Here is a 27,544-nt window from a genome sequence, read left to right on the forward strand (position 1 = left end):
ACAATAGTATGCAAGTATAAACACCATGGGACCACGCAGCCATCATGTGTCCTAGAGATGAATATACTTTGGTGCGAAAAGTGCAAATCAATCCCAGAACAACAGCAAAGGACCTTGTGAAGATGCTGGAGGAAACAGGTACAAAAGTATCTATATCCACAGTAAAACGAGTCCTATACTGACAAAACCTGAAAGGCTGCTCAGCAAGGAAGAAGCCACTGCTCCAAAACCGCCATTAAAAAGCCAGACTACAGTTTTCAACTGCAAATGGGGACAAAGTTGGTACTTTTTGGAGAAATGTCCTCTGGTCTGATGAAACAAAAATAGAACTGTTTGGCCATAATGACCATCGTTATATTTGGAGGAAAAAGGGGGAGGCTTGCAAGCCGAAGAACACCATCCCAACCGTGAAGCATGGAGGTGGCAGCATCATGTTGTGGGGGTGCTTTGCTGCAGGAGGGACTGGTGCACTTCACAAAATAGATCGCTTCATGAGGACGGAAAATTATGTGGATATATTGAAGGAACATCTCAAGACATTGGTCAGGAAGTTAAAGCTTGGTCGTAAATGGGTCTTCCAAATGGACAATGACCCCAAGCATACTTCCAAAGTTGTGGCAAAATGGCTTAAGGACAACAAAGTCAGGGTATTGGAGTGGCCATCACAAAGCCCTGACCTCAATCCTATAGAATATTTGTGGGCAGAACTGAAAAGGTGTGTGTGAGCAAGGAGGCCTACAAACCTGACTCAGTTACACCAGCTCTGTCAGGAAGAATGGGCCAAAATTCACCCAACTTATTGTGGGAAGCTTGTGGAAGGCTACCCGAAACGTTTGACCCAAGTTAAACAATTTAACGGCAATACTACCAAATACTAAATGAGTGTATGTCAACTTCTGACCTACTGGGAACGTGATGAAAGAAATAAAAGCTGAAATAAATAATTCTCTCTACTATATTCTGACATTTCACATTCTTAAAATAAAGTGGCGATCCTAACTGACCTAAGACAGGGAATTGTTACTAGGATTAAATGTCAGGAATTGTGAAAATGTATTTGGTTAAGGTGTATGTAAACTTCTGATTTCAACTGTACGTGTTTAATGCTTGTAAAAGTGTATGTGTGTGTACCCATGAGTGTGTGTGCATACAGGCATGCGTGTCAGCACGTACGTATGTGAGAGAGACATAACTGTCAGGGCTCGTCTCCCTCTGGGTTTTCATATCCAGTGATATGTAATACCCTTTTGGACACTAGTCTATGGCCTGTTGTGTCTAATGGCTCAGCCTTTAAAGCCCTGGCTGGGTGCTGTGGATTTCATACTCCCTCTAACATCATAAGGGTAGTGACAGCAGCTTGAGGGAAAGAAGCAATAAGTGAAATGAACATCAATTCAGATGGTAATGTATTCTGCAGCCGGGGCTGACTTTCTGTATAGAAGAGACACTTATTTTGCCCCCCAAAAAAGATTTTGATGAGAGCAAAGCGGAAAGATTGCAAAGGGGCTTGCGTCGACAGCAAGAATAATGAACAAATATCAGTCGTCATGATATTTTAGAGTCAAACTGCAGATAAGCTTGTTTCAACCGACGTAGCACAACCACAGTCCTCCTTTTATATCGTTGATGATTATAAAGTGGCTGGATACAAACATTGTTGTGCATGACCATGCTGATTTATTCTCCACACATCAAATGCAAACTATACTCAACTGAGTCTACTGCACTAGAGTACCAATCAAAACTCATAATGTCACTTGAGATGGGATTTGAAGAGTTGTGGTATTTAGTTTCAAAACAACACGGGCACACACACACACACACACACACACACACGCACGCACTTTCCCTATTGGCATTTCATTACACAAAGATAAGCATTGAGCAAAACAACAATCTGAGCTATCTTACATTGTCTGTAATTAGATATAAGACAGCGAGTCAAATCTACTTACATCCCAGCTGACACGAGATTACATTTAAAAGAAACAAAAATGCAGCCACAGCTAAATTAATTAACTGCTGCGGTTTAGATTAATCAGAATTCAAAAGTAATTACTTCAGGCCCACTTTACCAGACCGTCTCTGCTTCCTCGTTGAGGATAATGATTGTAGGGGGTAATTAGTGCCACAGAGTTACCCAGGGTCCTGAGCGGTGGCAGCCACCGCCTGCCCGCAAAGCTCACACACATATCTGTAGCTGGCTGGTTGGAGGTACTGGATCTCCCCCAAGCCTTCGAGCTGCGTAGCGGTCACTCCTCCCAGGAACACATGTACGCACAAAGAGCAGATAGAGAGTAGAGTCAGAGCTCTGGCTTCATTACCTTTCCGAAGCTCCCCTTCCCAATGGCCCGGAGAATCTGGAAGTGGTCAAAGGTTACTGTGAAAACAGAGAAAAGAAAATCTGTCACTGGCAAAAAAACAGACAAGGTAAAAAGGTGGCGATAAGTTGCTTTGTTGGTGTCGTGCAGTAGTAGCATCTAACATTTTGACAGCAGTTTGAGAACAACTTTGGACATCAGAGGTACAGTAACAGGGACACGGTTAATTCAGGTTATTACTACAGAAACATCTACAGCCAACAATCTCCATTTCTAAAGCCTAGCGTGATCCTGTTAGTATGCTATTGTACTGTAGACACAGTACAACCTTATCCATTGCTGTAAAATAATGAGCTTACTGTAACCCTGGTATTGTAACTGGGAATGTGGATCATTTGGCAAAGCTCCCATGTGATGCGGGCATCATTCTCCATTGCAGATAAGCAGTAATAAAAGGATCATGCCGCTGTGATGTTGAAGATGGAAAATAAACTAAGTGTAACTGAAAGCCACACATTTGCAATTACAGTGTATCTGACTGGTATGTCATGATGGGCCAAGGCCCAGGGGGGGCTTGGAGGGTGCCTCTGCTGCCCTGTTGGAGTGCATGTTGTGTGGGTGTCATGAGGGGCCTCCACTGGCTTCACCCTGTGGCGTGTGCCAGGCGGGAGCTCTCTGTTTGTGTGTGTGAAGCCCAGGTGTGCCCAGCAGCTAACAGTGGCACAGGAGGGGGTCAGCAGACCTCTCTCTGACTCACCTGCCCAGCTTATCTTAAAAAGTTCCTCTGCCTCCAACACACCACGCACAGATAACAGTGCCAAGTCTACAATAAAACATGGGAAGGGATATCTTGATGCTCCTCCCCCCCCTCAGCAGGCACCTCGTTATTAACTTATGCCCACGATGCCACCCACCAGATCAGACCTGGGCACACAGGCCGTTCCTGAGAGGGTACTGCAGCGGCGCCACACAAAAGGCATCAGGCCTGGTTTGCATGTCTTGCTCTGCAAGACAAGCTAATCCTCCGTGGATTCTTCCCGCTCAACATTTTGTACATAGCTAATCCTTTCATATGGCAGTGCTTAGACAGAACCACAGCAGAGGAAAGGGGCAACAGGAACAGTGTAGAAGACGGAGGAAATGACTGTACTCGTAATGTAACTAGATGATTGAAATGGATAGGTGCACAGAAACGTCAGACAGGACCAATTTTTTCATAATAATAATCACGTTTTGGTCACACAGGGCTAAACAACATATTTCTATTCCTGAGTCAAATAATGTTGTACAATAGTTTGGGGCTCTGTAAAGTGGTTGTAGCATAAAACAGTAAACACTATTTTGCTGATTTGATTCAATCTGGAATTCCAGTCTTAGATCGCTTACAGGGAAAAACATCCTATCCACACCCGTGAGTTGAATTTATCATGCAGAATATGCACTAGGCTTCAAGTCTCTCTGTGTGTTGATGTTGCATTTCATGCACTGAGACCTGGCAAAATGCGATGTAAAAATTGTCAAAGACTGCAGGCACCCATATCATACTGCTCTCTCTCTGCTACCGTACAGCAAGCGTTACCAAAACACCAAGTCTGGAACCAACAAGCTCCTGAACAGCTTTTACCACCGAGCCATAAGACCGCTAAATAGTTCGTGAAATAGTTAACCAATAGCTACCTGGAATATCTGCATTGACCCCTTTTGCACTAACTCTTGACTCATCACATACCCTGCTGCTTCTGTGTATTATCTATCCTGTTGCCATTTCACTTTATCTCTACCTATATGTCACACCCTGACCATAGTTTACTTTGTATGTTTCTATGTTTTGGTTGGTCAGGGTGTGATCTGAGTGGGCATTCTATGTTGGATGTCTTGTTTGTCTATTTCTATGTCTGGCCTGATATGGTTCTCAATCAGAGGCAGGTGTTAGTCATTGTCTCTGATTGGGAACCATATTTAGGTAGCCTGGGTTTCACTGTGTGTTTGTGGGTGATTGTTCCTGTCTCTGTGTTTTGCACCAGATAGGACTGTTTTAGGTTTTCGCACGTTTGTTGTTTTGTTAGTTTATTCGTGTACAGTTTCTTTATTAAAGTAAAATGAATAACAACCACGCTGCATTTTGGTCCGCTCCTCCTTCTACAGACGAAAGCCGTGACACTATATGTACATATACACTACCGTTCAAACGTTTGGGGTCACTTAGAAATGTCCTTGTTTTTTAATTGTCCATTCAAATAACATCAAATTGATTAGAAATAGAGTGCAGACATTGTTAATGTTGCAAATAACTATTATAGCTGGAAACTGCTTATTTTTTTATGGAGTATCTACATACAGTGGGGCAAAAAAGTATTTAGTCAGCCACCAATTGTGCAAGTTCTCCCACTTAAAAAGATGAGGCCTGTAATTTTAATCATAGGTACACTTCAACTATGACAGACAAAATGAGAAAAAAAATCCAGAAAATCACATTGTAGAATTTTTAATGAATTTATTGATGTCTACATCAAAGTACAGTACAGCTCAGCAGAGTGCAATACTGTACAGCACAGAAGAGTAGGGGGTTCTCAAACTTCTTGGGGCCGGGGACCCCTTTTGCGATAGCAAATTCATCAGGCACCCCCTCATAATCAAAATACAACTTGAGCGAGTTAAATAGCATACAAAGGAGTTTTACTATGACTTTGGCAGTGCATGGCAGGACGAACCAACATTTAAAACCAGGCACCACACCCCAATAGGGATTTTTTTAAATGTATTTAATCATATTATAGTCAACATTTACCAGTTGAATGTAGAATTTAAAAAACAAACTTTTTTGTATTAAAATGTGTCTGAAATATTGTATTAAAATGTGCAAACAAAAATGGCATTAAATATGCACATTATTTGCATATTCAGCGAATCCATTTTTCAAGGTCACTGGAATAAGTCAGTTTGGTTTCATTTTGTTCCAGAAACTCCGGACATTTTCCTTTGGTCAAGTCTCAAGAATATATTGGATAACCACACACAATTTGGTGAATGTAGTGCCTTCTGAAGCCGAGGAAAGCATTTGGGAAGAGTCAGACTTTCAGAAAATGGTAGTTAATGTACACTGAATTCAGACTACCAAATGCCCAACACCTATTTAGACCCAATCACCATCTCTTCAAAGTAAGTTACTACATACGGTATTGTACAGTTTGTTACATTCTCTGTGGAATTGTCTTTTAAATTATGTGTAATTCAATGTAGTGAGCTTTGAAATTATGGATGCAAGTCCATTTTAAAGTGGTTAAAAGTCATGCCATTTTGATGACGGCGGTATAACAAAATAAAGAAGATATACATTTATCACGATTTTTGACATTTTTATGTTTACTTTTTGAAAATACTAATATTAAAATGGACTAAAATACCAACAAATCTCAAAATTGATAGGTAGATGCAAAAAGTAATTTCTGCGTGTGGTGCCTGGCCTTAAAGGCCCTTGGCATCAGAGAGAAAATGTTGCACTTTTCAAGTTAATTTCCTGCAATTCCACACAATTTTCGGGGAATAGTATTGAGTTGAAAAATGTATAATTGGGGGAGTACTGTGGATATCCCTGTAAACATCTCAGGCCCATGTTGCCCAGGGTTAAGAACATACACAGAATGCCAAGATTGTGCAAAGCTGTCATCAAGGCAAAGGGTGGCTATTTGAAGAATTTCAAATATGAAATACATTTTGATTTGTTTAACACTTTTTAGGTTACTACATGATTCCATGTGTTATTTCATAATTTTGATGTCTTCACTATTATTCTACAAGGTAGAAAATAGTAAAAATAAAGAAAAACCCTTGAATGAGTAGGTGTTCTAAAAACTTTTGACTGGTAGTGTACATTGTAGATTAATAATATTACATTGTATTGTTTTACACACTCTAAATATAATTATTCCACGGATCCCTTGGTCAAAACGTGATTATTCTGTTGTTAGTAATAATCATTAATATTCACATATTTTGAGATCTGGCTGAGGACCCCCTTGGACCCCACTTTGACAACCGCTGAAGTAGAGTATAGTTCAGTACAGTCGGAGGTGGAAAAAGTAGTCCATGTTGTTGGTTTTTTAAATTGATGGATAGTCAGGGGCACACACCAACACTCAGACATCATTTTCAAACAAAGCATTTGTGTTTAGTGAGTCTGCCAGATCAGAGGCAGTAGAGATGACCCGGGATGTTCTCTTGATAAGTGTGTCAATTGGACCATTTTCCTGTCGAAATGTACTTTTGGGTGTCAGGGAAAATGTATGGAGTAAAAAGTACATAATTGATTAGGGAGGATTTCAAGTTCTCTTAACAATCGGTAAAACGGCCTTTTTGTACACCGATTATGGCCGATTACATTGCAATCCACGAGGAAACTGCGTGGCAGGCTGACCACCTGTTTACTGGAGTGCAGCATCAAAAGGACCTTGTGGCTGCAAGGAGGTAAGGTAAGTTGCTAGCTAGCATTAAACTTATCTTGCAAAAAACAATCAATCTTCACATAATCACTAGTTAACTACACATGGTTGATGATATTACTAGGTTAACTAGCTTGTCCTGCGTTGCATATAATCAATGCGGTGCCTGTTAATTTATCATCGAAACACAGCCTACTTCAACTTCGCCAAACGGGTGATGATTTAAAAGAAGCGCATTCGCGAAAAAAGCACTTTCATGTACCTAACCATGAACATCAATGCCTTTCTTAAAATCAATACACAGAAGTAAATATTTTTTAAACATGCAAATTTAGTTCAAATAAATGCATGTTAGCAGGTAATATTAACTAGGGAAATTGTGTCACTTCTCTTGCATTCAGTGCAAGCAGAGTCAGGGTATATGCCGCAGTTTGGGCTGCCTGGCTCGTTGCAAACTGTTTCTTCCTAACAAAGACCGTAATTAATTTGCCAGAACTTTACATAACTATGACATAACATTGAAGGTTGTGCAATATAACAGCAATATTTAGACTTAGGGTTGCCACCCTTTCAACAAAATACGGAATGGTTCCGTATTTCACTGAAAGAGTAAACGTTTTGTTTTAGAAATTATCATTTTTGTATTTGACCATATTAAATGACCAAAGTCTCATTTCTGTGTGTTTATTATAATTAATACGTCTATGATTTGATATTTGATAGAGCAGTCTGACTGAGCAGTGGTAGGCAGCAGCAGGCTCGTAAGCATTCATTCAAACAGCACTTTACTGTGTTTGCGAGCAGCTCTTAACAATGCTTGATACACAGAACTGTTCATGACTTCAAGCCTATCAACTCCCGAGATTAGGCTGGCAATAAAGTGCCTATAAGAACATCAATAGTCGCCTCCCGGGTGGCGCAGTGGTTAAGGGTGCTATACTGTGCCACCAGAGACTCTGAGTTCATGTCGTAACCGGCCGCGACCGGGAGGTCCGTGGGGCGACGCATAATTGGCCTAGCGTTGTCCGGGTTAGGGTGGGTTTGGCCAGTAGGGATATCCTTGTCTCATCGTGCACCAGTGACTCCTGCGGCGGGCCGGGCGCAGTGTGTGCTAACCAAGGTTGCCAGGTGCACAGTGTTTCCTCCGACACATTGGTGTGGCTGGCTTCCGGGTTGGATGCGCGCTGTGTTAAGAAGCAGCACGGCTTTGTTGGGTTGTGTGTCAAGAGGACACATGACTTTCAACCTTCGTCTCTCGCGAGCCAGTACGGGAGATGAGACAAGATAGTAGCTACTAACAATTGGATACCACGAAATTGGGGAGAAAAAGGGGTAAAAATTCAACAACAACAAAAAAGAACAAAAAAAGAACATCAATAGTCAAAGGTATATGAAATACAAAAGTGGTATAGAGAGAAATAGTCAACGTGTCATAATTTCTATAATAACTCCAACCTAAAACTGGGAATATTGAACCACCAATATGTTCACGTTATGAGCAAGGAGCACACACTTTCTTCTCCAACACTGTTTTTGCATTATTTAAACAAAATTGAACATGTTTCATTATTTATTTGAGACTAAATACATAAATAAAATATATTAAGTTAAAATAAAAGGGTTCATTGAGTATTGTTGTAATTGTCATTATTACAAATATATATAAAAATCGTCCGATTAAATTGGTATCGGCTTTTCTAGTACAGATATCCAAAAAGCTACTTAAGTAGTAATTTTACTTTGGTACTTTACACCACTGAGTACAGTAGAGTTCAGTACAGTAAAATAAACTACATTATAGTGTACTCAACTCGTGCTTTACTGTGTACGGTACTGAACTCTACAGTAGAGTACTGAACTATACTCTACTCTTTACTGTACTCTACTATGCTGTACTTACTGTACAGTGCTGTCCAAACTTGTGAACCCAACTGTAGTTTGTGACAATGATTTCCCATTCTAGCCAATTCAATTGCAAATATTTAATTAACATTTTTTCAGAAATTCCGTTACCGATTTGGTAACGGAATTCAGATTTAATCACTTAATAATGAATAAACAAAACTGATAGGTCTACCTTTACTTGTTACTTCTGTGAACTTTCATTATCCTCCCTCATGAGGGAGAGAAATTAGTTAAAGATATGTGGGTTTTTGGTGATGCAATTTCAAGGCACAAGGCAACGTTTCTTTCTTACAGAAGCCAGTAAAACTAAATAAGAGTGTTTATTAGTTGGCAAGGGTCTTTACTTCAACATTACTGTGTTTTGATGTATTTCTAATACATTTGAAGACTATTACTGGTAGATGTTTTCTAAGACCCCTTTTCTATCTGTTTGACCAGAAATCAAAGCCATCGCTTATTCCACATTTTGAGGATGGTAAATGGTTGAAAACATAACTGAAACATATGGACTCTTCGCTTTCATTTGACACCCAATTTGACATGCTCCTATGAACTTCACGTGCTTATGGGTCGTTTTACATGTAAATGACCAGCATCATTTGTGACGGTTAAACCCTTTGCCTCAACCTTTCCAGCTCATCTCATCAATCTGGATCTTCCCAGAAGTGTGAGTCATTGTATGATGGGAAACATAACACTGCCCGTAGTAGTCCTGTGAATCAGGCCACTCCTTTGAATTAGCGGTGAGTAGAAAAGGCCAAAGTAATTAGAAAGGACACGCTACTTCCTGTAGCCATCCATTCATTGTCAGAGGCCCTAGTCTCTTCATACGCTTTGCTAGCTCACGGTCAAGCTGAGAGCATGATTATGGGGGAGGCAGTTCCCGGGCTTTCATGTTGCAGACATGTGGCTCCCAGACATGGATTAAGCCTGCTTCACACTCTTTAGATGACAGTGACTCTGTGACTAACAAATCACCCTTGTTTGAGTTCAGTAAGTGTAATTCAGTCCAGTTCAACACATTTTACCCAATACAAACACGTTGCTGCTTAAACGGCAGCACGCGCCGCAGATTCCGCCTCCTCGTTCCGTTTTACTGCAGTCGTTCTTTCAATCGTTAACTCTGCCTGACCTTGCCATGTTATCGCCACTTGAACTTCAGCAACCAATGTCCCAGTTTCTTTCCTCTCACAATGAGTCTCCCTGGATATCCACGGATCCTGTCGCCCCTTTAAAAGTGATATGTATTGCTCTCTCTGCACACTCTCTCTTTCAGTCATCAATGTCACCACTTCAAAAATGCGTTTAATTCCAATTGCTTCTCTTCCACAACAAGTGTCCTTGAAATTGGATTTATTGCATAATTGACACAGAATAACACCCAGAAACTGATTCATATCACAGGGGTGAATCTAAAGTGAGGGATAGTGGGTGCCTATTTTAGGATTCATCCACACTGAAAGAGGGGACACTTTAATTATGTTATTGCAATCCATCTTCTGAATCAGTTCATTAGTTAACTTTTCTGGAAATTACCTCCAGTCTGAGAAGAGACGTCGATATTCAAACGGCAAAGATCGAGTAGACGCTTCCTGTAATTTGGGTCACTTCTGGGTTAAGTGGTGCTCAGCGGAAGCCGGGGTTGACTTGATAGATTGAGAGAAAGCGTCTGAAATCATGACATCGACTCTCCTCCTCTCTCCCGCTTCAGGCTTCTGTGAGTGCTTGCATTAGGGCTGTGGTTTTTTGCCCTCAAGCAGACAGAGTGATGCAGGTGAATTTGAGCTTCCCAGAGTTAGAGATCTGGCAGCATGGTCACAATAAGAAGCTGATTGCTGACACACCAGGATGTGCTAAGCAGGCTCCCTTGTGTGATGGGCTTCTCTCTGGATGATTGGTTGGCTCCTGGGCCCACAGAGTAGGTGTGTGTGTGTGTGTGTCCACTCTATTACACTTGGCTAGCCTTCATGATATATACTGCAACCCGTTTACAAGATTTGACATGACATACCATGACTGCAAAGAAGGCATTTAACACCAGATAAGCCAGATTGTGATTCTATACCAAGATTAATGTTTTCCTCAGCCTCTTTGATACTACGTTGCACTACATGGCACCACATCAGTTTGACAAAACTCCACTGCTATGTAGAAGCAGCTTAGTGTAGGCCTCATGGGGGTTGTGAATGGTTGGTTGAGGCAGGGGGTGGATCTAACCCTCCCTCTGGCTTGTTCGGACAAATGACAGTAACTACTCTGGAACTGGGAGTATAACCCCCTGAGCAACTCTGGCTCCAGTGATGAAACAGGAAGTGCCCGGGGTGACAGAGCGAGAGAGAGCACCATAGTGTAGCTCGCTGGTCTAACATCCTTTAACCCTATCAAAACCTCCACGTCAACCATCTGGGGCTGCAGAAATGAATCTGCTATTGAGAAAGGACCACAACACTGTAACGACCCTTAACTAGGTAGTGTCATTACAGTCTATCCCAAGTGGGTTAACCCTAATAGCATTTAGTGAGTTTTCCTACAGGCTGCGAAACATGGTACCCTTTGCCGAGTTTAGTGAGAGACCTCAAAAAAGGCTCTGCAAGATGGTCAATGATGTGACAGCATCATTACCCAGACTAATTCTACACAAGACAATACTGACAACTGTGGGTTTAGACTGTCTGGAGACACATCCCTTTCAACCTGTTATATGAACAAATTACCACTCACTTTTTTTTACACAGTAAGTTCCAGCAAATGGAGATGTGGAATGAAACGGCAATGAAAACAATACAGGTTTCACTCAGCGAAAGGCGAGAGCAGTGGAAACCGTACTGACACGTTGTGTGCTTCAATAAAACACCAAATGGTGAAGATATGGAAAACATATGGGACCTAAATAAGACAGGGTGTGAAACAGACTGTAAGGCTTAAACAAAAAGTTATAAATATATGTAAATGACTAATTTGCTCCCAGGCGCTGAGCTTTTTTGGTCATATTTTGAAATTAATTATGAATCCAGAGATGACGTCATTTTCATGAGTGGTTCTTTATTAATCACCATCAAAGTCACCGCTCCCCGGCACAAAGTGTTGTTAGGGGGTGCTATGGCGGAGGTTCATCGGGAATGCAGATGCTGCTGAACTGTGAGATCAGCTTTATATACAGTACATTACTGGTCAAAAGTTGGACACACCTACTCATTAAAGGTTTCTTCTGTATTTTTACTATTTTCTACATTGTAGAGTAATAGTGAAGAGATCAAAACTATGAAATAACACAAATAGATTCATGTAGTAACCAAAAAAAAAGGGTTAAACAAATCAAAATATATTTTATATTTGAGATTCTTTAAAGCCGCCAACCTTTGCCTTGATGACAGCTTTGCACGCTCTTGGAATTCTCTCAACCAGCTTCATGAGGTAGTCACCTGGAATGCATTTCAATTAACAGGTGTGCCTTGTTAAAAGTTAATTTGTGGAATTTATTTCCTTCTTCATGTGTTTGAGCCAATCAGTTGTGTTGTAGGGGTGGTATACAGATGATAGCCCTATTTGGTAAAAGACCAAGTCCATATTATGGCAAGAACAGGTCAAATAAGCAAAGAGAAATGACAGTCCATCATTACTTTAAAACAGTTTAAGACATTTTTACTAGGATTAAATGTCAGGAATTGTGAAAAACTGAGTTTAAATGTATTTGGCTAAGGTGTATGTAAACTTCCGACTTCAACTGTATGTGTATTAAAGTAGAATAAATGTAAGTATTTGGTCCCATATTCATAGAACACAATGACTACATAAAGCTTGTGACTTGTTGGGATGCATTTGCTGTTTTGCAGTGGACACTGTCTGGTAAATGAATAAAAGTTCATTTGACTAAGCGTAATTGAAATTAGCCTTCCAGTAGGTGATCAGTGGCTGTTGGAAGGTGAATTGAAGCTGGTAAGTGGCCCAATATTCTCTGCAGTCTGTACTTCCCAGATTATGGATGAAAGGATAACATAGAAAGGATAACATTTCAAAAGACCTAATAGCCTTTGAAAACTCAACTGAATAACCAACTCCACAATCTGACATTCACAGAATATCTTTTCTAAAGTGAATGACTAATCAGATCTCACAGTAAGTGAAAAGCACCCTGTTTGCACTTTTGAACAGAGCTGGCACAGATTGATTTGAGCTGAATAAAATCAAATTAAAAATTCCCATTATCGATCAATCTGTGTTTTGCTCTGAGAATATGCCTCGGCATCACGCATGAACACGTGAGACCCACCACACCGCAGTGATCACGGTATCGTATCACTGTCAGGGCTGACCTATAAAACCGTGGTTAAGAGACATCCCTATTTCCCCATATGATTAATATTTCATATACATGAAATATTAATCATATGGGGGAAATAGTGACGTCTCTTAACCACGGTTATATAGGTCAGCCCTGACAGTGATACGATACCCTGATCACGCTGGATTACATAGGCTGTAGTGGTGGAATAACTACTCCTACCACAAGGACAGAGTCTTTAATGACAATCTCCCCAAACGAGGCCATCGAGAGCAGAATGTGGGAGAAGAGCGTGTTCGTCTCGGGAACGGTGACAGCTTTGCTAGCAGTGTTAATTTTTTCATGAGAGCTCAATGTTGGAGTGCAACTTGTAAAGCCCAACCCGTCTCCAGGCAGACCTTGGCTTTGATCTACAGGAGATGAGAATCATGTTCTTTTGAACTCTTGTTTATGGCAGCACGAGGGGCAGCAATTTTGACATTTCTATTGCAGACATGTGCCTTGGTGTGCTACAGACTAAAGGCAAAAAGCATACTGTGTTCAAGAATGAGAGTGTGTCACTCTTGGAATTGCATTACCATTTAGGTTGAGGAACATTCCTAACGCGGTAGAACTTAGAGCTGGGAGATTTGGACAAACTCCATATCACACTAAATTTACTGAACTATCACGATAACGATTCATGTCGAACAGCCTTGTAAGTAGCCTTGCACGGACCTTGGCTTGTGCGAGCCTGAACGGCTCATAGGCTCCTGCCCTATCTCCTGTTTCTGTAGCGCGAGGCAGCTTGACGTACAAGTACACCCCCTGGACAGGACGGTAGTCTATCGCAGGGCCTTACCCCGAATCTATCTCCTTAATGCTGAGTGCCAAGCAGAGACGCATTGTCCCATTTTTACAGTCTTTGGTATGACTCGGCCAGGGATTGAACTCACAACCTTCCAATCTCAGGGCGGACACGAACCACAAGGCCACTACTACTACTTTAATATGTTGTAGCTGTCAATGTCCCAACAATACTCATCGATATTAGAAAAATTATTTCAGTTCAAACTTCACATTTCTCTAGTAGGGCCCTATAGGTTATTTTTGCGTAATGAACGAAATCAGCAAAATGTCGTCTCGGTAAGTGGACGGTGTCAATCATTTTTGGTTTATCATCCCAGCTCTAAAAGAACTACATAATTGATGAGCTGAACTTGCCACTTTGCAAAGTGACAAACAAAGGACTGAAAAGCAACATAACTGACATCAAACAAACACTTAACATAAAAGTAAGTAAACATACTTTCAAAACAGGGGCCAATGCCCCTACGCAACACTGAAGACTACATTTGGCGAATCTGTTTACTTAAATTACTATCATTGTTAAGCAGTCATCATCATTTTCCCCTGATACATTGCAGTTCTAATACAGTGTAATGGCCTTCCAAACAGACACTCATACATACTCATGAGCACTCGCAGAAGCAGGTCCATTGTCTTTGCAGGCTGGAGTATCTTAACTAGGCAATTCCACTTTCAAGGATGTCGAAATGAACATAGCCATTTGCTACCGATAGTCAGGCAGTCTATTTAAAGCCATTCCTCAGTTGCTGCTCCAAGTCGGTTGACTGTCGTGTGAATTGCCTTTTTTTTTTGTCTCTGGCTTATATACACTGCTCAAAAAAATAACACATCCTAGATCTGAATGAATGAAATATTCTTATTAAATACTTTTTTCTTTACATAGTTGAATGTGCTGACAACAAAATCACACAAAAATGATCAATGGAAATCAAATGTATCAACCCATGGAGGTCTGGATTTGGAGTCACACTCAAAATTAAAGTGGAAAACCACACTACAGGCTGATCCAACTTTGATGTAATGTCCTTAAAACAAGTCAAAATGAGGCTCAGTAGTGTGTGTGGTCTCCACGTGCCTGTATTACCTCCCTACAACGCCTGGGCATGTTCCTGATGAGGTGGCGGATGGTCTCCTGAGGGATCTCCTCCCAGACCTGGACGAAAGCATCCACCAACTCCTGGACAGTTGGTGGAAGGAGCGAGACATGATGTCCCTGATGTGCTCAATTGGATTCAGGTCTGGGGAACGGACGGGCCAGTCCATAGCATCAATGCCTTCCTCTTGCAGGAACTGCTGACACACTCCAGCCACATGAGGTCTAGCATTGTCTTGCATTAGGAGGAACCCAGGGCCAACCGCACCAGCATATGGTCTCACAAGGGGTATGAGGATCTCATCTCGGTACCTAATGGCAGTCAGGCTACCTCTGGCGAGCACATGGAGGCCCCCCAAAGAAATGCCACCCCACACCATGACTGACCCACCGCCAAACCGGTCATGTTGGAGGATGTTGCAGGCAGCAGAACGTTCTCCATGGCATCTCCAGACTCTGTCATGTCTGTCACATGTTCTCAGTGTGAACCTGCTTTCATCTGTGAAGAGCACAGGGTGCCAGTGGCGAATTTGCCAATCTTGGTGTTCTCTGGCAAATGCCAAACGTCCTGCACGGTGTTGGGCTGTAAGCACAACCCCCACCTGTGGACGTCGGGCCCTCATACCACCTTCATGGAGTCTATTTCTGACCGTTTGAGCAGACACATGCACATTTGTGGCCTGCTGGAGGTCATTTTGCAGGGCTCTGGCAGTGCTCCTCCTGCTCCACCTTGCACAAAGGCGGAGGTAGCGGTCCTGCTGCTGGGTTGTTGCCCTCCTACGGCCTCCTCCACGTCTCCTGATGTACTGGCCTGTCTCCTGGTAGCGCCTACATGCTCTGGACACTACGCTGACAGACACAGGAAACCTTCTTACCACAGCTCGCATTGATGTGCCATCCTGGATGAGCTGCACTAACAGAGCCACTTGTGTGGGTTGTAGACTCAGTCTCATGCTACCACTAGAGTGAAAGCACCGCCAGCATTCAAAAGTGACCAAAACATCAGCCAGGAAGCGAGAATTGGTCTGGTCACCACCTGCAGAACCACTCCTTTATTGTGGGTGTCTTGCTAATTGCCTATAATTTCCACCTGTTGTCTATTCCATTTGCACAACAGCATGTGAAATTTATTGTCAATCAGTGTTGCTTCCTAAGTGGACAGTTTGATTTCACAGAAGTGTGATTGACTTGGAGTTACATTGTGTTGTTTAAGTGTTTCCTTTATTTTTTTGAGCAGTGTATTAATTGTCCTTAGTACCATTGTTTTATCCCTCATCATCAAAGGCAGTGTAATACCCTACATCCCATGTCAGGCTGATCTTATGGTGACAAAATATTGTGTGCGCGCCACCCCGTGCATTTCAGCTTCTCCTGTGCATGTTGTCCACTAACTGGACTGACTCCCTAATGCAATGCACATCTCTTCCAAAACATACAGTGAGGCATGAAATCCATCCTTTTTTCCTCAAAACCCATGTCTAAACTTGTTGATCGAATTAGAATGAACTTGTGTGAATCTCAGTCGGATCAATAGAGGGCACAGATCACAGGCTTGTGCATCAACACTCTTCACACTATTGGGTGGCTCAGCAGCAGCGAATAGAAGCCATTGATTTTCCAACAAGGGGGTTGCGCTTGTTTATTTGTCCTTAGTACCTCCACATCCTCAATGATTGTGTTCCACGGACTCCGACAGAGGGGAAATGGGCTCAATCAGCAATCAGTTTTCAAAAGTCTAACATCCTCTCCAAATTGTCCAATTATTTTCCTCTCTCTCTTTGCCTGCCCATTCATTTTCACTTTCAATAACACTAGGTCTTTGTTCTACAGACTAGCTTTCACCTGTGAACATAATTCTTCGGTCCATACTTTCTCGACTCTCCATCTTACCATTCTCTGTAGGCCTATCAGAAATAAAACATCATAAGAGATGCCTTATGACTCAGTGCATTACCCCAGATGGAGGCTTTAACATGATGAGCCAAACCTCCTCCTGCCTGTCTCTCCGGTACCCTGTCATTATAGTCTCTGGCTTACAGTAAGCAGTGGCAGGGTCCCTCTCCGCACTGCTGTTAGACAGATGTGCTTCATCAGCTGTTTGTACACACACACTGAAAGCACTGCTGCTTGACACATCTCGCAAAGTGGCTTGTTTACGTCGAATCCTCTACACTCAGCACAAAAAGAGATCAAATTGGCTATGCTTATGTTTATAGTGTGTGTGTGTGTGTGTGTGTGTGTGTGTGTGTGTGTGTGTGTGTGTGTGTGTGTGTGCGTGCATGCTCACGCGTATGAATGACTCATTTATAAAAGTTTGGAGAGATGATAAAGCCACACAGCAGATCCTCACAAACATGCTGAGTCTCTAATAGTGATGTGAAATTGGACTACTTCGCATACAGCATTCACAACAGGAGAATATACAGTGATTCTAAAGGGTAACATTGTTCTTAAGAGAAAGAGACAGACAGAGAACCTTCAATCCTTCAGTTGATTGGGACATTGCACAGTGGTGCCACTAAGCAACAAGAAGCAATTTGATCAAAATAACCAAGAAAACATCTGAGGTTACCATAGTAATGACATGCCATATCATCGCGGCATACAAAACTTACAGATACATCTGCCGATATACTCTTTTCCATCAGGAAAACTAAAACGTGTCATTTTTCCACACTGAGTTCTCATAAATTGCCGTCCCAAAGAGCAATTGTCCAAGAAATATGCATCAAATGTTGATTTCTTACATTATAAGAATAGCCACAAATGTTCAGATAAGCTTGAGATTCCCTTTTTCCTCCTATATATTGAATATCTGTTATCTGTGGAATTATCGTCCGATACCGATAAAAACCTAATATCTATTCATGGCACTGCATGCAGGCGACATAGCCTAGGTACCAGTCTCTTTAGCTAACCCACTTCCTGTACTCATGTCATGTGCCAAAGAAACTGCTCATATTTGAAGATGGCAGAAAGACCATTCTATCATCAATGAGCTTGAGGAGCACAGAGGATTTGATCTGGATTTGATCACCCTCACAGCTATCTTCCAATAACAATGATTACGCAAATATTGGAATACTAATACTTTGTCTCTCCACAGAACACGGTTGCGATGTGTAAATGACAGCACGCAGCTTGCTAAGCAAGTTACTCACTTGCTAGGCAAGTAACACTTCCTCCTGATTTGGCCCAAACCTGGAGCATTACTCGGGACCTCTGCTTCACAAACACGTGACCGTCCTGCCTGAAACGTCTTAGCCGATTGGGCCACATTTTTCTTATTTCACCTTTATTTAACCAGGTAGTCTAGTTGAGAAAGGGTTCTCATTTACAACTGCGACCTGGCCAAGATAAACAAAGCAGTGCGACAAACAACACAAAGTTACACATGGAATAAACAAACATACAGTCAATAATACAATAGAAAAAGTCTATATACAGTGTGTGAAAATAAGGTAGGATAAGTGAGGTAAAGGCAATAAACAGGCCATAGTGGCAAAAAAAATTACAATATAGCAACTAAACACTGGAGTGATAGATGTGCAGAAGAGATGAGTGTGAAAGTAGAGATACTGGGGTGCAAAGGAGCAAAATAAATAAATAACAGTATGGGGATGAGGTAGTTGGATGGGCAATTTACAGATGGGCTATGTACAGGTGCAGTGATCTGTGAGCTGCTCTGACAGCTGATGCTTAAAGTTAGTGAGGGAGATATAAGTCTCCAGCTTCAGTGAGTTTTGCAGTTCGTTCCAGTCATTGGCAGCAGAGAACTGGAAGGAAAGGCGGCCAATGGAGGAATTGGCTTTGGGGGTGACCAGTGAAATATAGCTGCTGGAGCGCGTGCTATGGTGACCAGTGAGCTGAGATACGGTGGGGCTTTACCTAGCAAAGACTTATAGATGACCTGGAGCCAGTGGGTTTGGCAAAGAATATGAAGCGAGGGCCAGCCAGAGAGAGCATACAGGTCGCATGGTGGGTAGTATATGGGGCTTTGGTGACAACACAGATGGCACTGTGATAGACCGCATCCAATTTTCTGAGTAGAGTGTTGGAGGCTATTTTGTAAATGACATCGCCGAAGTCAAGGATCGGTAGGATTGTTAGTTTTACAAGGGTATGTTTGGCATCATGAGTGAAGGATGCTTTGTTGCGAAATAGGAAGATTATTCTAGATTTAATTTTGGATTGGAGATGCTTAATGTGAGTCTGGAAGGAGAGTTTACAGTCTAACCAGACACCTAGGTATTTGTAGATGTCCACATATTCTATCAGAACCGTCCAGAGTAAGTGATGTCAGAAGGTGAATTCACGTCCAGAGTAGTGATGCTGGAAGGAGAGTTTACGGACACTTAGGTATTTGTAGATGTCCACATATTCTAAGTCAGAACCGTCCAGAGTAGTGATGCTGGACGGGCGGGCAGGTGTGGGCAGCGATCGGTTGAAGAGCATGCATTCAGTTTTACTTGCATTTAAAAGCAGTTGGAGGCTACGAAAGGAGAGTTGTATGGCATTGAAGCTCATCTGGAGGTTAGTTAAAGTGTCCAAAGAAGGGCCAGGAATATACCAAATGGTGTCGTCTGCGTAGAGGTGGATCAGAGAATCAACAGCAGCAAGAGCGACATCATTGATGTATACAGGGAAAAGAGTCGGCCCCTGAATTGAACCCCCATAGAGACTGCCAGAGGTCCGGACAACAGGCCCTCCGATTTGACACACTGAACTCTGCCTGAGAAGTAGTTGGTGAACCAGGAGAGGCAGTCATTTCAGAAACCAAGGCTGTTAAGTCTGCAGATAATAATGTGGTGATTGACAGAGTCGAAAGCCTTGGCCAGGTCGATGAATACAGCTGCACAGTATTGTCTCTTATCGATGGTGGTTATGATATCGTTTAGGACCTTGAGCGTGGCTGAGGTGCACCCATGACCAGCTAGGAAACCAGATTGCATAGCGGAGAAGGTACGGTGGGATTTGAAATGGTCGGTGATCTGTTTGTTAACTTGGCTTTCAAAGACCTTAGAAAGGCAGGGTAGGATAGATATAGGTCTGTAGCAGTTTGGCTCTAGAGTGTCTACCCTTTGAAGATGGGGATGACCGCAGCAGCTTTCCAATCTTTGGGGATCTAAGATGATACGAAAGAGAGGTTGAACAGGCTAGTAATACTAAATAATGTTTTTTAATTATAAAATGTCATTAACATTTTTATAAATATGTTGGCAACTGTCTTAGTTTAGATTTTTAAGCCCCAGAATACATCAACTTGTCTAGCTACAGCTAAATGTTTTTGGGGGACTTTGTTATAAATTCTAATTCTATTTGAGGCTCCACATGTTACCATGGAAAATATTCATGTAATTTACAACAACCAATGAGCAACTCTGCCGTAAATCCAGCACATATTGAATGTTGAGATTGCCAAAATGTCAGTCTCCTTGGCAATGAGAAGGAGTGGCAAGGAGTGGAATGTTAGCTAAAGAGACTGGAATGTTAGCTAAAGAGACTGCCAAAAGTACCAATCTCAACAGACTAGCGGCAACATGCATTGAGAGGGCTCTAAGTCTGTCTGTTTTTTTGTAATATGATCAAGATATTAAATTGATCATAAACATCATCATTACCACACTGTCCTCCTTCGCAGCCAATGAATCAACAAACCATTGGGTCGGAAGAAGTCCTTGGTAAAGGTAATGGCCCATATTGCAGGGTTAAAATGCCATATTCTCCTCTTCACAAAGCACACAGGATAACATTAGAGACCTATTTAAAGACCACAGGAAGAGAGCAAGGGATGGAGGGGAGGAAATGGAAGAAATGAAAAGACGGGGGTGAGAGCTACAGTATATTAATAGTGTGCAGCAGCCTTCTGTGTTCAGGTTGGAGGAGGTTGCAATGGGGTAACCCTTTACACTCATACCCGTAAGTCTCCGTATACGGGTTAGAATTCCCGAGTTGGGCACTAATAAGTGACCTAAATTGGAAAGTAGTGGCTGTGCAGTGACATGCTATACATGACGTCGGAGCTCTGGTTCTGCGCTTCACAACGCTGTATGGGTTGACAGACAGAAGTTCTGAAATTAAGCACCTCACGCAACAAGAAGTTGCCAAGTTTTGCAAATGTTTTGTTGTCTCAGTGAGGGAAATTTAATTTTGTGTAACATCCATTTTTATAGTTTACTCGCTACTCAAATCATCTCTCTCCATGCTGCTTTCCAGACAGACCTTGCCCCACCCTCTGTCACTCAAGGAAAGCATTGGTTGTTGCTCAAGCACGAGACACTTGCGTTCAGTCTGCATGGTCAATGCAGCATATGCAACAATGTTGATGATTAGAATGCTGTTTCTACTTTGCTTTTTAATATAAATCCACAAGCGTTCTATAATTACATTATTAGTTTGTGTTTCTTACATCTGCAAACAGCAAGTTTGTATTTTCTTAGCGGATTGTGGCTAAGTCGAGTTAGCCGCTAATGCTAACTAGCTAGCTAATAAATGTACGGAGTCAGAATAAATGTAGCTAGCTATACAGCCCGATACCAGTGATGGTGTAGGGCTAAATCAGTATGTTGTTTGTGCAACATTATTTTCTAAATCAAAGAGGAAAAGGCAACGCATGAATATGTTAACTACATGAAGTAGTTAAGAGAAAACATTTAATGTAGCCAAAGATTATAGGGTCCCCTAGGAAACCCTAACCAACACTTTGGTTCCTACATGGTCACAAAAACTCCTCCCTGGCATTTGTATTCATTTTCATGTCAAACACTATATTTTGCTCACTATTCAAACTTGCCTACTATTATCTTCTAACTATATAATTTGAATAATCATCATTTTCCCATTATTCAAACAGTTTGATCTAAATCGCAAGTAAATCGCAATGGTAACATTTGGTTTTAAAAAAAGGTCTATATTTTTGGAACATGTTGTGCAGCCGCCCTGCATGGCAGTGTGGAAATGATCACAAATGAGAGAAGGAAATAAAGAAATTGAAGAAAATGCTGTGCACACACACACACACACACACACACACACAAGCAAGAAAAAGTAAACTCAACAAAGAAATAAATGTCCCTTTTTCAGGACCCTGTCTTTCAAAAATAATTCGTAAAAATCCAAATAACTTCACAGATCGTCATTGTAAAGGGTTTAAACACTGTTTCCCATGCTTGTTCAATGAACCATAAACAATTAATGAACATGCACCTGTGGAATGGTCATTACGACACTAACAGCTTATAGGCGGTAGGCAATTAAGGTCACAGTTATGAAAACTTAGGACACTAAAGAGGCCTTTCTACTGACTATGAAAAACACCAAAAGAAAGATGCCCAGGGTCCCTGCTCATCTGCGTGAACGAGCCTTAAGCATGCTGCAAAGAGGCATGCATATGTTGCCAGGGCAATACATTGCAATGTCCGTACAGTGAGATGCCTAAGACAGCGCTACAGGGAGGCAGGACGGACAGCTGATCGTCCTTGCAGTGGCAGACCATGTGTAACAACACCTGCACAGGATCGGTACATCCGAACATCACACCTGCAGGACAGGTACAGGATGGCAACAACAACTGCCCGAGTTACACCAGGAACGCACAATCCCTCCATCAGTGCTCAGACTGTCCACAATAGGCTGAAAGAACCTGGACTGAGGGCTTGTAGGCCTGTTGTAAGGCAGTTACTCACCAGACATCACCAGCAACAACATCGCCTATGGGCACAAACCCACCGTCGCTGGACCAGACAGGACTGGCAAAAAGTGATCTTCACTGGTGAGTCGCGTTTATCATCGAATGAATGAGCCTTGCACTGAGGCCTGTACTCTGGAGCGGGATCGATTTGGAGGTGGAGGGTCCGTCCTGGTCTGGGGCGGTGTGTCACAGCATCATCTAACAGAGCTTGTTGTCATTGCAAGCAAACTCAACGCTGAGCAGTACAGGGAAGACATCCTCCTCTCTCATGTGATACCCTTCCTGCAGGCTCATCCTGACATGACCCTCCAGCATGACAATGCCACCAGCCATACTGCTCGTTCTGTGCGTGATTTCCTGCTAGGCAGGAATGTCAGTGTTCTGCCATGCCAGCGAAGAACCCGGATCTCAATCCCATTGAGCACGTCTGGGACCTGTTGGATCGGAGGGCGAGGGCCATTCCACCCAGAAATGTCCGGGAACTTGCAAGTGCCTTGGTGAAAGAGTGGGGTAACATCTCACAGCAATAACTGGCAAATTTGGTGCAGTCCATGAGGAGATGCACTGCAGTACTTAATGCAGCTTGTGGCCACACCAGATACTGACTGTTACTTTAGATTTTGACCCCCCCTCCCTTTGTTCATGGACACATTATTCCATTTATATTAGTCACAATGTCCATGGAACTTGTTCAGTTTATGTCTCAGTTGTTGAATCTTATGTTCATACAAATATTTACACATGTTAAGTTTGCTGAAAATAAACGCAGTTGACAGTGAGAGGAGTTTATGTGAAACATTTGGAATTACCTGGATTTCTGCATAAATTGGTCAACAAATTGAATCTGATCTTCATCTAAGTCACAACAATAGACAAACATAATGTGCTTAAACAGATAAGGAAAATACAATAATTTGTGTGTTGTCTATATTGAATACATAATTTAGAGTAGGTTGGAAAAAGTATGTGAACCCCTAGGCTAATGACTTCTCCAAAAGCTAATTGGAGTCAGGAGTCAGCTAACCTGGAGTCCAATCAATGAGACGAGATTGGAGATGTTGTTAGAGCTGCTTTGCCCTATAAAAACTCATTGCCTGATGTGAACCATGCCTCGAACAAAAGAGGTCTCAGAAGACCTAAAATTAAGAATTGTCGACTTGCATAAAGCTGGAAAGGGTTACAAAAGTATCTCTAAAATCTTTGATGTTCATCAGTCCACGGTAAGACAAATGGTCTACAAATTGAGAAAGTTCAGCACTGTTGCTACTCTCCCTAGGAGTGGCCATCCTGCAAAGAAGACTGCAAGAGCACAGCTCAGAATGCTCAATGAGGTTAAAAAGCATTCTAGTGTCAGCTAAAGACTTACAGAAATCTCTGGAACATGCTAACATCTCTACTGACGAGTCTACGATACGTAAAACACTAAACAAGAATGGGGTTCATGGGAGGACACCACGGAATAAGCCACTGCTAAAAAAAACATTGCTGCAAGTCTGAAGTTTGCAAAAGTGCACCTGGATGTTCCACAGTGCTACTAGCAAAATATTCTGACAGATGAAACTACAGTTGAGTTGTTTGGAAGTAACACACAACACTATGTGTTGAGAAAAAAAGGCACAGCACACCAACATCAAAACCTCATCCCAACTGTAAAGTATGGTGGAGGGAGCATCATGGTTTGGGGCTGCTTTGCTGCCTCAGGGCCTGGACAGCATGTAATCATCGTTGGAAAAAATGAATTCCCAAGTTTATCAAGACATTTTGCAGCAGAATGTTAGTAAATTTCTGCCAATTGAAGCTCAACAGAAGTTGGGTGATGCAATAGGTCAATGACCCAAAACACAGAAGTAAATCAACAACAGAATGGCTTCAACAGAAGAAAATACTCATTCTGGAGTGGCCCAGTCAGAGTCCTGACCTCAACCCGATTGAGATGCTGTGGCATGAACTCAAGAGAGCAGTTCACACCAGACATCACAAGAAAATTGCTGAACTGAAACAGTTTTGTAAAGAGGAATGGGCCAACAATTCCTCCTGACCGTTGTGTAGGTCTGTTCCGCAAATACAGAAAACATTTGTTTGAGGTTATTGCTGTCAAAGGACGGTCAACCAGTTATTAAATCCAACAGTTCACATACTTTTCCCACCCTGCACTGTGAATGGTTACATGGTGTGTTCAATAAAGACATGAAAACGTATAATTGTTTGTGTGTTATTAGTTTAAGCAGACGGTTTGTCTATTGTTGTGACTTGGATGAAGATCAGATCAAATGTTATGACGAATTTATGCAGAAATCCAGGTTTTTTCAAAGGGTTCACATACTTTTTCTTGCCACTGTATATATTGAACATTATAGAACAATCCAAATGGAGGGAGACCCATTGAAATCACTTAGAAGGTATGTGTCGACACCCTAGCGTCACATACTACTCATAAAGCAAATGTAGAACTTTTATATTTCTAAACCATAAAATACCATCAAAAATTTGAAAAATACAGTGATATGATATTTTGGCCATATCGCCCAACCCTAGGTCGCATTCGCAGTCGGTATTCTAAGCCAAACTGCTATTCAGTATTTTTGTTTGCATGCATGAAAAACTAGGCTATTACTTTCTGCATTTAGTTCACATTTTTTTGGTAAGCCAGCCATGTGTACGGCTGCATTCTCCTATTACAAACAGCCTATCTTATAGCCTATATTCATTACCAAAACTGCCTTAACTGTAGAGCACTGTCCATTATGCTGATACAGCGCAGCAGAGATATGCTACAGATTACAAAATCATTTAATGATCTCGGAGTCTTGGCATTTGAACTTTATGTTTATTGTGGAATAGCGTGATTATATAAGCAGAATTAAATATAAATTCCACTGCAAGAACCCCAAAATGTTTTGCCCCCTCACTGATTTCAACCGCCCCCTTGGTCACTTCATCATGGTGCCGGGTCTGGTTGGTCCTCTCACTCAAACTCAAATTATTTTCTTATGTTGCACCTACCCCATATTTTCCAGGAATATTCTTATGGTGTTACTGAATGTATCCAGAGTAGTTTCAGATTTGCTCATCAACAAATACGGCGAAAAGTACAACAAATGTAGAATGCATATAAAATCCACAGTGGAATGTTTGGATTCAGTCTTGTGTCAGGTGAACTGCTGTGTCCTCACTTTTAGTCTAATCATTTGCCCATAATCTACACACTGTTCCCTTTCAATTGCCACCGTGGTTATGCATATGGTTTTCATATTTCTTCTGTAAGAAACATCTATACAGGCCAATTCCCACAAGTGTAAAGGGTTAAGGGGTGATCGTGAGGGGAGGGAATTACACCGTCGTTCTATTTTAAGACTCTTTCCGAGGTGAAAAGTACACATAGAGGGCTGAATAATTCATCTTTACAACAGCTGTCCTCACACACACACACACACACACACACACACACACACACACACACACACACACACACACACACACACACACACACACACACACACACACAACAGGTATGCACAAACAGGTATGCACAAACAGGTATGCACAAACAGGTATGCACAAACAGGTATGCACAAACATAGAAACACAAACAGAAACACGCACGAAAACAATTACGGTGTAAATTGAAAGCATGGTGCAAAGGGGAAGGATGAACACCATAAAAATGAGTCTGCTCCTTCATGGCATATTGATTCATAACGAGAAGTGTTGATGGCACCTACAAACTTCAGACGCTGCAAACATATTCTTTTGGCAATCGCACATGACAAAATTCATAAGTACAACCTCTGACATTGCATGTGACTGGGGGGGGGGCTGGCCTAGTTCTCTGTCCAGCTCTTGGTTGGGGCTGCGGCAGGACACGTTGAGTTCTGGCCCAGATACACCTGCTTCTGTGAGCTTTACCAGGTATCTGGGACACAGCGCTCCAGCAATTATATATTCACACACACACACACACACACAGGTGCATAACACAAACACATTTATCATTTAATTTTCTAAAACGCTAAAATAAACACCCTAGTCACACTAAATTGTGAATGATGTCCATCCACCATCTGCGCAAACAGGCATAGTGGAATGGCCATAATCTGTGTTTTTTTGGCTACACCACAGCTATTTACATGATTATTCCAGACAGTTTTCTTCAAACGCTGCTGTTCAATTGGGCATGACAGATCCCTCGTGGCACCTGAAAGAAGTCCTGGGTTCCGAATGTGATTGAAGAACCAATGGGGTGGGTGTCACTTTACCCTTACCTATATGAATACATCTACCTCAATTACCTCGTACCCCTGCACAGTCTGGTACCTTGTGTATATAGCCAAGTTATCGTTACTCACTGTATATTTATTCCTTGTGTTATAATCTTTCAATTATTTGTTTAATTTCTCTCTGCATTGTTGGGAAGGGCCCATAATGAATCATTTCACTTTAAGTCTACACTTGTTGTAGGATTTTCTTTGCAGGTTGATTTGCATATATGCTCCCTGGGGGACCAACGGGCAGCTGGGGGGGGGGCCTCTGTCAGCTTTGATGGTGTCACATTTCATGGCCGATTCATGGGTTCAGTGAGCAGTGTTTCATGAATGAGCCAAGCATGCTGCCACCGTGAGTGACACCCCCTCTGGCATCACGAGTGAGGCTCACATCTTTAGAGGCGTGGTGTGGTACAGTGAGCTGGCATTGTCCTAAGCCCAACAGACTAACTCTAACATATCGGTTGATGTATTTCCAACCCGTCTTGTCGTGTTGCACATATTATCACACCTCAAAAAGCCTTGGAGAAGTGTTAAACTTCCCAGAAAACATTAAAAAGTATAGTGTGAGATTTTACCAATTAAGCACTTTTTCTACTTACCCAGTGTCAGATGAATTCATGGGTACCAGCATGCTAGTTGTTCCGGTACACTTCCAGTCATTACGCTAACACTTTTAGCAATGGCTCGCAAAACTATCTTC

The 27,544-nt window shown here is 42.0% G+C and overlaps 1 protein-coding gene across 1 annotated transcript in view; it reads right to left on the minus strand.

The window, feature by feature from the left end:
- LOC135512437 (serine/threonine-protein kinase 32C-like) overlaps nucleotides 1-27,544 on the minus strand; it is a 94,124-nt gene that overhangs the window by 52,603 nt on the left and 13,977 nt on the right. Inside the window, exon 2 of the mRNA XM_064934464.1 lies at nucleotides 2,325-2,380. Within this exon, the coding sequence (XP_064790536.1) occupies nucleotides 2,325-2,380 (56 nt within the window). The remainder of the gene's footprint in view (nucleotides 1-2,324; nucleotides 2,381-27,544) is intronic.

This window comes from Oncorhynchus masou, chromosome 24, assembly GCF_036934945.1.
Source record: "Oncorhynchus masou masou isolate Uvic2021 chromosome 24, UVic_Omas_1.1, whole genome shotgun sequence".
Classification (NCBI taxonomy): domain Eukaryota; kingdom Metazoa; phylum Chordata; class Actinopteri; order Salmoniformes; family Salmonidae; genus Oncorhynchus; species Oncorhynchus masou.